This window comes from Hippichthys cyanospilos, chromosome 5 (genome assembly GCF_059441005.1).
Source record: "Hippichthys cyanospilos isolate Australia breed blue-spotted pipefish chromosome 5, RoL_Hcya_1.0, whole genome shotgun sequence".
Taxonomy (NCBI): Eukaryota; Metazoa; Chordata; class Actinopteri; order Syngnathiformes; family Syngnathidae; genus Hippichthys; species Hippichthys cyanospilos.
In genome coordinates, this window is record NC_142373.1 from 24016400 (window position 1) to 24032184 (window position 15785).

Here is a 15785-nt window from a genome sequence, read left to right on the forward strand (position 1 = left end):
GGGAACATGATTAGCAGCTCAGAGTTGCTAATTTATCAAAATATATAAATAAAACATACTCCTTGGCATTCTGCAAAATGTCATAAAATAGATTAAAAAAAAAAAAAAAAAGACACATCGGATGGTTTTCTGATAAGATGGTTTTGTTTGGATTGAATTCCAGCTCAACAAAACAGCATGTTGGCAGCCATCTTGTCACCGCCACTCTGGCTCATGTAAGTGAAATACTCATCCACTAGATGGCCCCTTGCAGGGGTCAAAAGTGACACTCTAGATTTTTGAAGTTAAATTTGTAAGAAAAAAAAAAAAATACAATAAATTAAAAAAAAATGTCTTTGTTATTTGAGTAGCAGAATTTATAGTGGCCAAATTTGACCCCATAGGTTCTCCAGGGTTTAAATACCAATCCTGCACATAAAATAAATTACCGAAAATCCTCCTCAGACAATTTTGCAGGCTCATTTATTCCTACTCTTATCGATGCAGACTTTAAGACTGCTTAAAGTCTACATCGATTCATTTTGAATTTTTTTTTTTTTTTTTTTTTTTTTTAATATTGTAAGCACACAATTTAATTATAAAACATACATGCTCCAACGGTGCTAATCTGAAACGGTTACGTGTTTTTGCTTAATCTTTTATCACACTATGACCTTATTACCAGGATACACAACCAGTAATGTTTGAGCAACATACATGTATGTAATATGGGATTATTGGAAAATATTGATACGTATGGGGATGATCCCTAAGAAGAAATGAATGGGTTCATTGTTGTGAATGCGAAATGGGAAGGATCAAAATGTGAAATGTTAAATCTCCCATTGGATATCAATACTGGAATATTGGGGTGAAAATAAGGAATTATGGGAAAATAATTATATGTATGAAAAATTGGAACGGTCCCTAAGAAGATATGAATGGGTTAAATGTCAATATGAAATGGGACAGCTCAAAAAAAGAAATGTTAAATCTCCCTGAAAGGGAGATTTAAAGGGTGAAAAATATGGAATTATGGGAAAATATTGGAAATGATGAGTTACTGGAATGTTGGGAATGATCCCTAAAGTGAGATGAATGAGCTAAATATTGAAAATATGAAATGTCAATGCTGTGAAATGTAAATGAAATGTAAAATCACCCAATGTTGAGTCAAAGGGATTTTTGGGGTGGAAAACAAGGAATTGCGGAAGAACGATAAATAATTGGAATGAAAGAAATTGAAGCACACTTCTCACAAATAAGGGGAATAATATGAAATTGGAACGGTGTAAATCGGATGAACTGGAAATGAGTTGAACGGTTTGAATAGGCCAAATAATGTGGAAGATACAAGGGAAAAACTGAAAAATAACGTGGGTTTTCAAATTCTAAAAACATAAACGAATCGGTGAAAGGAAGTGTATGGCAGTGGAAAGAACAACTTTTGATATATGAAGTAGGAACGATTTGATAAGGGCAAAATAATGTAAAAGATATAAGGGAAACACTGAAAAAAAAGTAAATTGTGTCAGTATTCAAATTGCAAAAAGATAAATTAATTTGTAAAAGGAAGTGAGTGGCAATGGAAAGAACAATCTTTAACATTAAAAGTTGGAACAGTGTGAATGGGCCAAATAATGTAGAAGATACAAGGGAAAACCTGAAAGAAGTGGAAGTTGTGTGGGAATTCGAATTGCAAAAACATGAATTAATAGCTGAAGGCAGTGGAAACAACAATCTTTAACATATAAGGTTTGAACGGTTTGAAAAGGCAAAATAATAGATGATACTGGGTAAAAACAGAAAAAAGTGGAAATTGTGTGGGTATTCTAATGGCAAAAATGTCAATTAATGGTGAAAGGGGGTGTATAGCCGTGCAAAGAACAATCTTTAACATAAAAAGTTGTACCGTGTTAGCTATATTTGTATAGATTTTTTTGTCATTTTTGGCTATATGTTATATGGTAAATTGGCAACACTGCAAAATATGGATATGAATTTGAAGACGAAGAACAACCCACATTAAATCAGTTACCGGAAAATTCAGTACAACTACAAAAGGACGTTTTTGTTGCACCGCCGGCTCTCTCCACAGAGAGCGAAATTGCACATCTTTCCGACAGTCTGCCGAGGAAGCAGGACGACGAAGAAGAGAACCTCACCAAAGAAGAAGAAATACAATTGTTTCGGTGGTCCACAATGGAGACAATTTTCAACCAAGTATTTCGAGGTATCGTTAGATGTCGACACAACGAAGAAAGGTGTCGGACAGGCACAAATTTCTGTGTTTTATTTACATTTGCCACTTTGGCAGTTAGTAATGCGACCATGTCGGCGTCCTCTTTGAAAGATTCACGGGTAAAGTTGCATTTCAGACTATGGTACTCATGTGCGTTGATATGCCTGCGTTGTTGCTTGAGTTGCAAGCCAAAATCAATTTGATCTTAAACCTGCATTATTGTGCCCAGACATGGCACACAGCTCGTAGTGTGATAACTAAGTGGCCGTGCCATATCGAACTTTGAATGCTTTCTTCGTCTGGGGAAATTTCACTCTTCTAGTGTTGTCATTCAACGCCTTCTCTTCGAAATAAAATGGCTTTAATGTAAAGAGCAAATGATTTGACAAAAACCGCACAAGAGTTCATTTAAAAGGAAATTAATCAATAATCAGCCAGGATTTTGTTAATCAATGTAAATGTATAATGCCATCATTAATTTAAAAAAAATCGTAATTTGGTCATGCCGTTAGTGATGTGATGTACATGTGACAGCTAAGTAGCTGTGCCATATTGAACTTTGAGATGTTTTCTTCGTCTGGGGAAATTTCAGCCTTCTCTTTGAAGTAAAATGCCTTTAATTTAAAAAGCAAACGATATAACAAAATCGCGCACAAGTTCATTTAAAAGGAAATTAATTAATAATCAGCCATGATTGTTGTTAATGAATGTTAATTTATAAAGCCGTCATTAATTAAAAAAAAAAATCGTAATTTGGTCACGCCATTAGTGATGTGATATACATTTGAATGTGTAACCACTGTTTGTAAGGAGACCTTGGCTGAACAGAATTATGTTGTGAATTTTTGGTCTGGTTATTTCGGATATTATATTATTAATAATTGTGTGTATATGTTTTATTTTTTGTACACTTTATTTTATATATGTTGTATTTGCTTCAGTTTTACACTGTCATGGCCGCGTCGGCGTCCTGCTTGAAAGATTCACGGTTAACTGACAAAGTTGCAATTCAGACTGTGGTCCTCATGTGCGTTGGTATGCCTGCGTTGTTGCTCGAGTTGTATACCAAAATCAATTTTTAGTTAAACCAGCAGTATCTTGACCGTTTTGGGGTAATATTTTTCAACACCATTCTCACAGTATACATATTGAACTTTGACATGCTCTCATTGTCTGGGGAAAATTCAGCTCTGTAGTGTCCTCTTTCAACGCCTTCTCTTTTAAGTGACGCCTTCTCTTTGAAGTGAATTCCTTTTGAGGTAAAGATCAAATGATTTGACAAAATATCACACGAGTTAAAGGTAAATTTGTTTATTTGATTAATATAAATCTATAATGACACCATTAATTAAAAAAAAATCTTAATTTGGTCATGCCAGTATTGATGTGAAATATGGTTGAAGGTGTTATCATTGTTTGTAAGGAGACCATGGCTGAATGGAGCTATTATGAATTTTTTGTCCTGTTATTTCTGATTATATTATTATTTGTGTGGATATGTTTTATTTTCTGCACAGTTAGCTGTATCTGTGTTGTATTTACTTTTGTTTAAAGCTGTCATGTCAGCATTGAAAAGAATCCTTTCTCAGAGCCTTAACCTCGATTAATAAAGTAAACATGAAAGTAAAGCACAGTGATGTTTGTTCTTACTTTAAAGAAAGGAACACATCCGTGTAGCTATTGAGGTCCAGTCGGGCACAAGTGCCATCCGCAAGGGAGTGAGTATATTTCCTATCTTTCTGTCTGTAGTTAGCCCCTTTCACACAGTTGAAGCAACATATTAACTATCCTTTTCCTTTACATGCACAACCCGTAGAAACTTTAGACTTTCACTTTCACTGTTTAGAAATGGGAGTTGTATAACACCCTTTTTAAGTGACACAAAAAAGACTCCATACTCTGCGTCACTAACGTGATTTGAAAACCATTTTCCATGTTTTTTACTTATCAGGACATCCTGGTGAGACTCATGGATGATGCTGATCCACATTTTCTTTTCTGCCTCACATAATCCGAAGACGTCTTCCCAAGGTTTGCCCAAATAGAAAGGCGCACAATTACACTGTCAGATTTAAAAAAAAAAAAAAAAAAAAGAACATTTTTTTTTCATTTTGGTGTAGCTACAGTTTGAAAGCCCAGCAAGCACTACAATTTGAATGTGCGTCCTTCCCTGAGATGCTTCACTTGTCCCTTGCAGGTACTCCACTTGCCTAGCACTCACCACCGCACCTTTGTCTCGATCCACCGCCACATAGCACAACAGTCGTAAAACTAGGCTAAAGATTAATGGGTGTTTAGTAAATCTGGAGACAAAAAGATTTTCAATTAAGTAAGAGGATGTAGACAGTAAAGTTTAAAAAGAAGTGGTCAGGTAGGCAGCTCCTTCAATGTTTTCTGTTTTGGAAAATGCAACATCAGTAGATTGGCTTTTGAATAAAATGCAACAATCACACAATCATAATGCCAAAACACCTCAAAGCTTTAACAGAGGAAATGATCTTTAGTTTTTATTAAAAACATAAAACAATGCTGGCAAGTCAACAGTGAGAGCTTAAACAGTCAAGGCAATCAGGATTCCAATGAGCGCAAGTAGCATTAAGACATGTAGCAGCTGGAATTATTTCTTTTGAAGAAAGTGCAACAGCAGTAGTTTATCTTCACTTGAGAAAATTAATCAAGAATACTTCAAAAGGTCTGAATTCATTTTTCCCCTGAAGTCGCACCACCATTGGGTGTTTTGAATCATTTTGACATGCTTTGCAAAAACGACGCAGACGGTTGACGCCGTCCGCTGTCTTGCTTTCCGGAATAACGTGTCTTAACTTCCTGCCCCATACGAACAGCTAAGCATTTATTTTTTTTGATCTGTAGCTTCCAGCTGCTGCTGACGTGTGATTCGGCATCCCTGAATGGCCCCGCCCACCTGAATGTGATGGAGACCAGCTCTTTCAAGGATATAACCATGTTGTCCTTGCGGCTGATGCAGGGTGTGCGTGCACACCGCACGTGTGTGTGTAGGAGCGCCAGCGTGCCAAGCAGCAGCTGGCATCACTGCATAGCCAGAAAGACTCCCTCAATGCAGGGCAGCAAGATTCAGCACGCTTGGACAAGCACCTGCAGACGCGCATGGCCAAGATGGAGCAGGATTCCCAAGAAATGGGGCACACAAGAAATCAAGTCCAGAAGGAGCAAAAGGCCGCATTGCAAAAGGAAGTTGGTGCCGCCCGACTCCGAACTGAGAAGGCTGCATCACGCTGCCTTCCTTTGTGCAGGAATCCCTCAAGGAGATACGGAAATTTGAAGCCGACGTGGCAGTTTATTTGGGGGACGTTAAGGTTTTCCGCAATCACGCAAAGGCCAACAAAAAGCAGTCAATACATGGTGGATGTATTACCCATGTCCTTCATTTCCACATGAGCCATACATGGGAGTCAGAGCTTTATCAGTGCACTTGGGATATCTGAGTTACTCCCAACAATGAACAGCATTTACCGTCTCATGAGACTACAGAGATTTGTGTAAAATTGGGGGGAAAATAGCAAAAAAGGGCTAATATTAGAAGACAGTTGGTATGTCACAGGGTGTGTATGTGACATTTGTTGCCGGCTGAACGGCAATGAGATCATCAAGAACTATCAGCTCGACCTGGGAGTTCATCTAGAGAGGGACAAACTGAAGAGCGCAGCAGTGCTGCACCAGCAAGAGTTGTTAAGCGAGACGTCAGCCAAGCTGGAGCGACCCTATGAAGAAGCAGGAGATGCTTAGCGACAGTTCCACGACAAGGAGCAGAAGGTGAGACGCTGAAGCAACAGGACGGCCTGCTTATGATGCCACACCTACTCACAAAATCTTGTTTGTCAGCTTGCAACCCTAAAGGAGCAGCTGGACTCAAACATGTAGAAGCTTGCCGAGAGAGACAAGCTGCCGCAGAAAAAGAGAAAGGTGAGGAGTGTCCAGCTTGTTTGAAGTGCACAGCTGCGTGACTCGTCACATTGTTATCGTCAGTGATCTACTGGTTGAACCAGAAGCTCAACAAGGAGTTCTCCCAAGATGTTTCCGAAAAACCAGCTGACGGCAGTTGAAGTAAGAGAGAGCGTGGTCGTGGTCATGGACCTGCTGTATAGAGCGCTGGCTATAACTCATATTTTGCTTTGTCCCCAGCAAGCGCACTTTTATCCTCGTGCCACATATGCCGCCACGTCTGACGTCCTTCAACGTCAACACACGTGAGTTAAGTCCCCTTGTTCTTCATAAAGGCCAATTAAAATGAAAACAGCGAAATTAGAAAAGTGTGAATCTGATTTTGACACTGAAACACGTCAAAAATCATAAAGGCCAATTAAAATGAAAACAGCGAAATTAGAAAAGTGTGAATCTGATTTTGACACTGAAACACGTCAAAAATGGGCGGAATAAAAAAGAGGAATAACATTTAACACAAAAAGGCACACATGCACCATCTACCGTATATGAATTGTAAAGAGATTTACATCTTAAATCCAGCTCCTTGACTGGATCTCAACTGCGCAGATCTCAACGGTGTACCTATTGTTCCAGCTTATGAGCATATACATCTATATTTTATCTATAGGTTGTACTGAAAAACACAGTAAGACTATTTTAAAAAATGAGTTGGGTGGAGTTTAAACTTCAATGATGTCTGATTTCATTCTGTTTTCCATGGTTTTGTATTTCCCTTTCTTGCACCACATTCCAACCACCTGCAATTTACAGTCAAACACACATGACAGAGTTTCTAAATATTTACAACGTGACAAAGCGTAAGTGATACATTATTGTGCTTTTAAAGAGTCCAACTTAATGGAGCCCAAATTTTGAGTTGCATAAATACTGTAAATCTTCAATATCCTGATAAACTGACTCGCTAATGAAACTCATTTAAATCTTCTTCCTCCAGCCGTTGAAAAGGGAAAAATAATTCACTTGATACCCAGAGGAAAAAAATACAGTAGCAGGACTTATTCCGTGCATACATAAACCACGCTTTCAGGATGTGTTGAGATTTGACCACAGGAATAACAAACGCTTCAGTCTCAACTTGCAGACACAGCATCAACGTTGTCACTATGTTTTCCAGGGGCGGCTAAAAAAATAAAAATAAAAAATAACCTTTTGCAGACAACATTTGCGCATGTACAATGTACGTCCTGTGTAAACACCGCGCACAACTGGCTTTCCTGTGCACTACAAAGACGACTCCTCAGAGTCGCTGTCTGTGTTGGTCTTGGTTAGCAGCTCCAACTCCTCACCATCCTGAAACATGGGAGAAGGCGAGTCACGAGTCATACAATACATAAAATGGTGGATGAAACATTGCACTTGAGGGGCTAAGACAAGATGAATTATAACTGACACCTAATAATACATAATTTGTAGTACTTCTACAACGACCACTAACAAAAACAATTGAAAGTAGAAGAACAAATATTACAATGTAACAGATATTTAATACATCATTGACATAAATCAAAGTCTGAAAATGGCTCAAATGGCATGTTTCCTTCCCTCAACAAAATTTCAAATATTCACTTCTGCAACAGGCAAAAAATAAATTAAAAATACATTAAAATTTGATTGCAAATAAAAAACAAATAATTATGCAGAGCAGAAACAGACTAGATAATTAAATGTAATAACTCAAAATATCAAACAATTACATTTTCATAAAACAATGCCCAACTCTAAGGAAAATATAATTGAAAAGTTATGTTGAATAAATACTGTTTTAAAGTGTACTGAATTTGCACCATGTTCCCAGCCAAAAAAACAATTCAGTTCCTTTACTTGTTGCAATAAAGTCCTTAATTTATAACGGAATTATTTTGAAATATAATGCAATAATTCATTAAAAAATTACAAAATATATCAAAACCAACAATCTACAATGTACATTATCAATCTAATTATTCAAAATATTAATGTTTTCACAGCGAGATCCACTATAATAAAATAAAAATACAGCAAAATGCACAAACACACACACAAACACACACACAAAAAAACAATCATTCTTTTTTTTTAAGCACAGTTTGAAGATGGGTAACAAGAACCGAAAGTGATGATTATAACATTATTGGGAACGCTTGTAAAGCATTCAATCAGTAACAGCACCGGTGCAGGGTGTGTGTTATTCCTTAAAGGGACAGTGTGTAAGATTTCAAACATTTTTCTTTACGGACAGCAGGAGGTGCTGCATTTACCATTGCCTGTAGCTATAACAAACATGGCTGCCTCTGGAGAAGTGCCACCCCCCCATGTAACACAATTTAATGATAATTAGGCCTACGATTATATTTAAAAAAAAAGACTGTTAGTCATTAAGAACACATTCATTTGCAAGTTTTTGAAATGGACAATCATTTCATTTATTCCTTTTTAAAGAAAAACGCTGTATTACACAGTGTACCTTTTAAAGACAAAACACGGCCGTTGCAGGGACCTTGACATGTGCATGCATGTATGCCCTTACCCCTCTGGATCTTTTTAACACCTCTCCGTTGATGACCCGCAGCTTTTCCTGTTGGAGGCTGTACTCCAGGTCCCGGGGCCGGCTGGCATTGTAGATAAAGATGGCCAGCAGCACCACGGGGGCCTGCAGGAAGAAGTCCAGAGAAGGCCGGAAATCGAAAAGGAAGAGCGAGAGGGCGGTCACCAGGACGGTGGTGATCTGGCTGGTCAGCACGTGGAACATGTTGTCCCGGAATTTCAAGATAAAGGCCACGGAAAGGCCCAGGATCGCTGGTGGGCAGGAAGTGCGGGGTTAAAAACATTATTTTGAAGGCCTTCCTTCCTTGATTGTTGCAACACACAGATTATTTTACATGCATTTTAGTCAACGTTTCACCTGTAGCGTCACTGGCTATTTCAGTATTTCGGGTCTTAGAAACGCCTTGAGTATACGAGTGGCACGACATGTTTTGAGTGGTTGATTTTTCACTTTGACTTGTGAGCAAACATGTGACATTCAGCATTCTCTAAAAGAAGAATTCAAGTTGTTTAACGCATAGATCCAGTTCAACTAGGCTGAGCTAATTGAGTGTTACAGATAATGAAAAATAACTACATTGGTCAAAAGAGTTTGCCTGGCTGAATGGTAACAATGAAAAACACCATAGACATAGACGGGAAAGCAAACAGCATCTATTGAAGTGTTACGACGCTGTAAACCAGTGGTTCTCAAAGTGGGGTCCGCGGACATGCTCTAATGTGAGAAGTCATGGAAGCTTCAATCAGTAATCTATTTTTCTAGAAAGAGTTATGGCGCCTTCCCAGTTAGGGTGAAGGCCTTCCATCTTTAGCCCCAGAAAGAGGGCCAATTATCAACAATATCATGATCGCAATTAAAATTCAATTAATTAATCACACGTTAACTATGTTTCGAAAGCGTGAATAATTTTGAGTATTTTTTTAATATCGATCCCTTAAAATATCCCCATTGAAACTTGTGTGTTGGGATGGGTTGCCTACCCCTGCACCTTTCTAGTTTAATTACATACGTCAGTTTCATTTTTCTACTGAATAAGACCCCAAAACAAGATGTAGGTCTTTACTACTTATGTTATACTGCGAAAGTTGTTTTGATCACTTTAACTCCAAGAAACATCAAAATGCTTTGCAAAAATGAACTTATTGAGCAGTGTCAATCATTAGGATTTCTTTAGCTCGTGTGGCTGAATTAATATAGAGGTGTGAGTCCCAAGCCTGTCTGTACTGCACACGTGCACATGTACTGACCAGTGACGACCACCAGGGCTAGAGAGTAGACGTTGTGTCCATGAAAGAGGCCACAATGGACAGTGAGGCCTCGAGACTCCTGTCCGGTAACGAGGCTCAGCCCATTAAACACCACACCAAATGTATACCTGTGACATTACAAAGGAGATCGAGTCAAGACGTCATCGGCGTTCTTTCTGTCGCTTTAACCGGACGACGGGCTCACAATTTGCTGTTCTGAATGAAGATGCTCTCAGTGAGCTGGTCTCCTTCCTTTAGGATCTTCTCATTGTAAATGTTGGCCATGGCTGAGATGAAGCACTGCAGCAGTAGCAGGATGTGGCCCACGCCCAGGGAGCGAAGTTTTCCCACCAGGCTGTCCCGCCAGGCCTGGCCAGGTAGCATGGACACCCACGAGTCGTTGGCGCTGGGGGAGGATATACACATCAAGTAAATTAACGAGATTGCCATCTAATCCTGATCGGTGACTTTCTACATAGGTCACAGATAACATGTCTAATTCCAAAGATGATCTGATTTTGAGCTCTTACTTCGAAAAGTCAAGGTCACAGATAACATGTAGAATTCCAAAAATGATCTGATTTTGAGCTCTTATTTTGAAAAGTCATGTACAATGCTACTTTTCAACCCAAAGTAGTCATGTCATGCAAAGATGATAATGCAGCTTTTATTTTAAAATACACTTAACTGCAAATTCATGCAGATGATCAAATATAATTCCCTGTGCATTTATGGCTCACTAATTGTGGATTGTCAGTCTTTTTTGGGAGGGTATTTTTGTGCTATTTTAGTCTCAAGCAATTCCTGTATATCGAGTAAGATGGGGAAATTCATTTCTTTGGTAATATTTAATATGCATTAAATTTCAGACTTTTTATTTTGAATGGTGGTGATCTTTGCTGATTTTTCGAGTAATAAATATACAAATGATGTATGTGTATGATTTTGGACCTCATAAATTATTATTCATTTTTTTAATCAAAGTTAGTGCCAGAAAAATTAACTTCTTTTATATGCATATGTGCAAATGTAATTTCAATAAATTGGACTATACTTTTTATATTTTTGACTACTTTTTGACTGTAAAAAAAAAATCATTCAAAATTATCACTCAATAATTTTGAAGTCCAGTTTTCACATTGAAAGCTTGAATTCATATAAATCGATTAGAGGGCAGATAGACTGGAAGAAATATTTCCATGATGCTACTACGCCACCTGCTGTTTTTCATCTGTTCTAGCAGTTGCGTGTAGAGCAGGCAGGAGTTGGATGGCGTGGACAGGGGCTTCAAGCGGACTCCGGGTACCAAGCTGCCTGGCTTCTGGTCGCCGCCTGATCCCGTAGTCAGAGAGACAATGGACAGGAAAAGGACGACCAAGGCGGCCCACTGCACCCAGGACAGGCGCCTCCTGGTGGCAAAAGAGTGACAAACACCACTGTGTTTTATGATAAGAATTGTTGCTCAAATTATTTGTGCTTGTTGCTTCTGCAAGTTTTTGTTTTTAAAAAAAAAAGATAAACCAGATGAGTATAGCCATAAATGCAGAGTACTATACATTGGTTTCTACCTATTAGTTTTAGTTGGCCTAGCTTATATTCAGTATCCTGCTTATCGCTTAACAACTTGAGTCAGTGTGAACAAATATCAGTGGCGAAAAAACCCAAAACAGCCTGATGTTATGGAACGAGTGGCTTACTTAAGGACAACTCTGAAGAGAATAGCCGTGGTGAGGATGACAAAGTTGGAGAACAGGACTGCCATGGCCTGGAGACAACATCATAAATCAGGCAACAACGGAGAAAATCAACATACAGTGGAATGATATAAAGAAAATGAGATGAGAAGTCATTTAAAAAACTTGTTCAACTATTAATATGACGTATAACCTAAGCTTCTCTATCGGAAAAAAAATACCTGATGGGGCAAGTATGAATAAAGTGAAATAATCAGGTGGAAAAAGACAGCACAATCTCGTATGAGTATTCAACTTTACCAAAAGAAATTTAGATATCGAAGATTTGTATTAGTTTTCACAGAATTGTGTGTGTGTGTGTGGAGGCAGTAGCAATCTCTGTCTCAGAATTTGGTTTTGATTCTGAGATTGGGTCTATGATTCCTTTCAGAAGTGATATTTGATTAAAAAATGTTCTTTCACTCACAATGATTTGATGAACATTGATTTCTGCTTCAGTCCATAGAAGTGCAAAGAACCATCAGGATTTACTCGTATCCGTTAGCAAGACAGAATGAAAAATGGAGACAAAGTATCAAGTTTTTTTGTTTTTTTTTACATTCAATAAGTTTTGAATTATAAAGAAAGTTTGAGTTTTTTCTTCCTCTTTTGGAATCTTTGTTTAGGAGATGCCGTCGTGTGTTTAAGATGTTCTGTCTGGTGCTATTAACTATCTTTATATGTTTTATATACATTGTCATGTTTAGTTGTCTGTGATTTCTTTTCACCTTTGAAGCCCTTTGAGACTGTGGTGAGTCAGGGCCGTACAAATAAACTTGACTGAGAAGTTTACCTTCACAGCACGCCGTTGGCATCCGACATGCTTGTTGTCTCTTCCTTGTTAATGCGTGTTCGGCGTAGTTACACAGAAGGCAACAGCAAGTGCATTTGTTTGATTGATTGACTGATTTGATTGTTTTATAAAATCAATTTTGTGTCATTTTACATCCATTCTGGATCGTAGAATTTGAGGAGCTTGATTCTAATGTTAATAGATTTTTGGGCCCACTCCTAGAAGCTACCCACCCACGTAAGATAAAGACTTACAGGCTGCAGGTAGGTCATCACATAGAAAATGATGATGTTGTCAAGAAAGTAGAGGAATGCTGGGAGGGCCCATTTCAAAGAGGTGAGGAGCGAGGAGGCTGAGGAACAGCGGAAATCCCGTCCCTCTGAGATGAGAGTCACGAGAGTTTATTATGACATGAGCAGAGGTAGAACTGGTTTCCCTAGTGGAATTAACTTTTACTGTCTGCAGGAATGCCAAAATAAAGAGCATGTTTAGGGGGCTGGGGTGTATTAGATAATGTTTACCTTGGATAAACACTCTGACAGACATCATGAGGCAGAAGAGTAGCTTGAGAGCCTCTGCCAGCATGTTGACAGAGGCTGGGAGGAAGTCGTATTTGTTGTCTGCGCATATACCACGGAAAATACAGTATTTTAAATGGCCATTTCAATGATTCAAGAACATGCGAAAGAACAGTCTCATCACCTGCATTAGAGGCAAATTTGAGCAGCAGGATCCGACTACTGCCGAGTGCGACAAAACTTAAGCCCAGGGCCAGTGTGTAGGCCGACGAGCGGGAGCACAGGCGGGGACAAGAAGGGCAGCGCGCCATGCCGGCGTAAAGCTGTGGTAAACAAACTATACCCACAAATAGACATTTATGTTGAACATTTTTGATGTAGTAATGTCTTCACGACTTTAACCCCCACCCCCCCCAAAAAAAAAAAATAAAATAAATATGACCTCAAATGCATCAGGTATTGCCATAGTATTACAATAACATAATATTGTTTCCCCATTTTCCCCGAGGCAAATATAACTATACAACAATTTGAAGGAACATTAAACACTACAAATTCTTACTCATAAATACAGTACATAGTATGTAACACACCTGTTGAATGCTGTTACAGCTCAACTGGCTCCCAAAGTAAATTGGTCCCGATTCCAGACGTGGGTCGACTGTTGACATGTTTTTGTGTCCTCACTGCAGATTCGTCACAAGCCACATTGAAATTGTTCAAGTGCCAAACTCTTGTCTGTTCTTCAATAAACATGTGAAACAAATGACCTCCTTCTCAACTTCTTAACATAAGAGTGGGTGACAGGGGTAAAGTTATTTTCTTGTTCGATATTTGCTTGACATTCGGTTTCATCTGTGCTTTTAATCGGAGACCACGGCAGTGGCTGCGTAATTAAAGAGTGTAGTTTATAGCATAATCATCATACTTTTTTATACTATAGAATTACTGTTAACTGTCCTCAAGATTTCAAGTTTTACGAGAAAACAGCGACTCCACTTGGTCAACCGTCATTCACAGTGGTCCATAATAGGGACCATCAACAAATTACACGTTTCAATATGAATTTAGTCAAGAAAAATGTTTACTAAAAATCAATAAAATGGCTTTATACCGTTCTTTTGGCTATAGTAGATCATACTTGTAATGCTCTAACTACTACAGGTGAGGTTATTATTAAAATAAAACAAAAACAACAAAAAACATTTTATTTGGACATAGTGTGTATTTAATAAGTAAAAATATCACTAAAAATCAATAAAATAATTTTTTATCATTCTTTTGGCTGTAGTAGATCATACTTGTAGTGCCCTAACTACTACTGGTGAGGTTTTTGGAAAAAAGAAAAAACGAAATCAGTATATACAGACATAGTATGTATTTTATAAATAATAATATATACTAAAAATCAATAAAATGATGTTTTACCATTCTTTTGCTATAGTAGGTCATACTTGTGATACCCTACTATTACAGGTGAGGGTATTGTGAAAAAACACTTCACATGGACATAGTATGTATTTAATAAATAAAATATTCACCAAAAAAAAATCAATAAAATTACCTTTTACAATTCTTTTTGCTGTTACAGATCATACTTGTAATGCCCAAACTACTACAGGTGAGGTTATTGTAAAAAAGAAAAAAAAAAACACTGTATATGGACATAGTATGTAATTCATAAATAAAAATATTCACGCACAAAAAAATGACTTTTTACCATTCTCTTTGCTGTTGTAGATCATCATTTTAATGCCCTAAATACTACAGGTAAGGTTATTGTTAAAAAAAAAAAAAAAGTATTTACTTAATAAAAATATTCACAACAAAATAAATAAAATTATTTTTTTACCATTCTTTATACTGTTGTAGAGCATACTTGTAATGCCCGAACTGCTACAGGTGAGGGTATTGTGAAAAAACACTTTATATGGACTTTGTATGTATTTAAGTACAACTATTCACTAAAAATCAATAAAACTACTTTTTTTTTTTTTTACTGTAGGGGGTCAGTTGTCCAAAAAGAATGGTGAAAAGTCATTTTATTATCATTATTATTTTTTTTTTTATTTTTTTTTTGCGAAAACAGTTTCACAATGAAACGTGTTATTTGCAGATGGTCCCTGAAAGTCAAGCGAATATTGCACAACAAACCCACAGACCGGGTGAATGTGCCTTCAGTATTTTGACTGCAGAGTTGCAAATATAAATGCAAAACTCATAATTATTCGATATCGGGTGTACAGCCTGCAAAACATGAAAATCTAGATGTGCAATGACAAATATAGTTTTGCAGTCGTGATTCATATCAGACACTATCGCTGAGACTACTTAGCTAATAAGCGCCAGAAAAAAAAGGATGCCTTTCTAAAATTAATGGCTAGGTGTAGTGGTAAGGTGTAATGAGACACATTTTTCAGAACATTAAAATTATATGGAACTATACTAACCAGTTTCGCTGCAATTTATACCGGCCTGCATCGTTATGGTGGACTCGACAGATGTTGCTTGCTTCGTACTCAGCCACCTCATGCGCATGCGCATGCGCGTTTGAGAACTCTTCTTTGGTGCCCAACGGCAGTTTGTGAACTGGAATAGCTCATTAGCGCTACCCATTATCAGTCGCGATCTAAAAAAAAACAACAACCGTAAATTCAATTTAAGTGCCGCTGCATGTGTTGAAGATAATACACATGCAGAAAAATTCAGTGAATATTTGCCAATAAAAAAAGAAAATGGATTTATAGAAAATGGATGGATGGATG

The 15785-nt window shown here is 37.7% G+C and overlaps 1 protein-coding gene and 1 long non-coding RNA gene across 6 annotated transcripts; one reads left to right on the forward strand and one right to left on the reverse strand.

The window, feature by feature from the left end:
* Positions 1–2346: 2346 nt before the first annotated feature.
* Positions 2347–12507, forward strand: LOC148424058 (uncharacterized). 5 transcript variants are annotated; one of them, XR_015865678.1, is made up of 7 exons: positions 2347–4252; positions 4342–4418; positions 5093–6013; positions 6083–6304; positions 6383–6447; positions 8754–10353; positions 11217–12507. It is a non-coding gene; the product is annotated as an uncharacterized LOC148424058 (long non-coding RNA). The 5 variants fall into 5 exon arrangements; XR_015865680.1 differs by lacking the exon at positions 11217–12507 and having other exon boundaries at positions 8754–8983; positions 10235–11036; XR_015865676.1 differs by lacking the exon at positions 11217–12507 and having other exon boundaries at positions 6083–6163; positions 6227–6304; positions 8754–11036.
* LOC148424059 (UDP-sugar transporter protein SLC35A5-like) lies at positions 4702–15562 on the reverse strand. The gene is made up of 11 exons (XM_088415497.1): positions 15471–15562; positions 13614–13706; positions 13205–13357; positions 13024–13122; positions 12757–12881; positions 11674–11741; positions 11194–11385; positions 10182–10382; positions 9977–10104; positions 8712–8980; positions 4702–7495 (listed from the first exon to the last, which is right to left on the reverse strand). The coding sequence occupies exons 3-11, from the start codon at positions 13329–13331 to the stop codon at positions 7427–7429; spliced, it is 1278 nt and encodes a 425-aa protein (XP_088271623.1). The 5' UTR covers positions 13332–13357; positions 13614–13706; positions 15471–15562; the 3' UTR covers positions 4702–7426.
* Between the last annotated feature and the right edge of the window lie 223 nt (positions 15563–15785).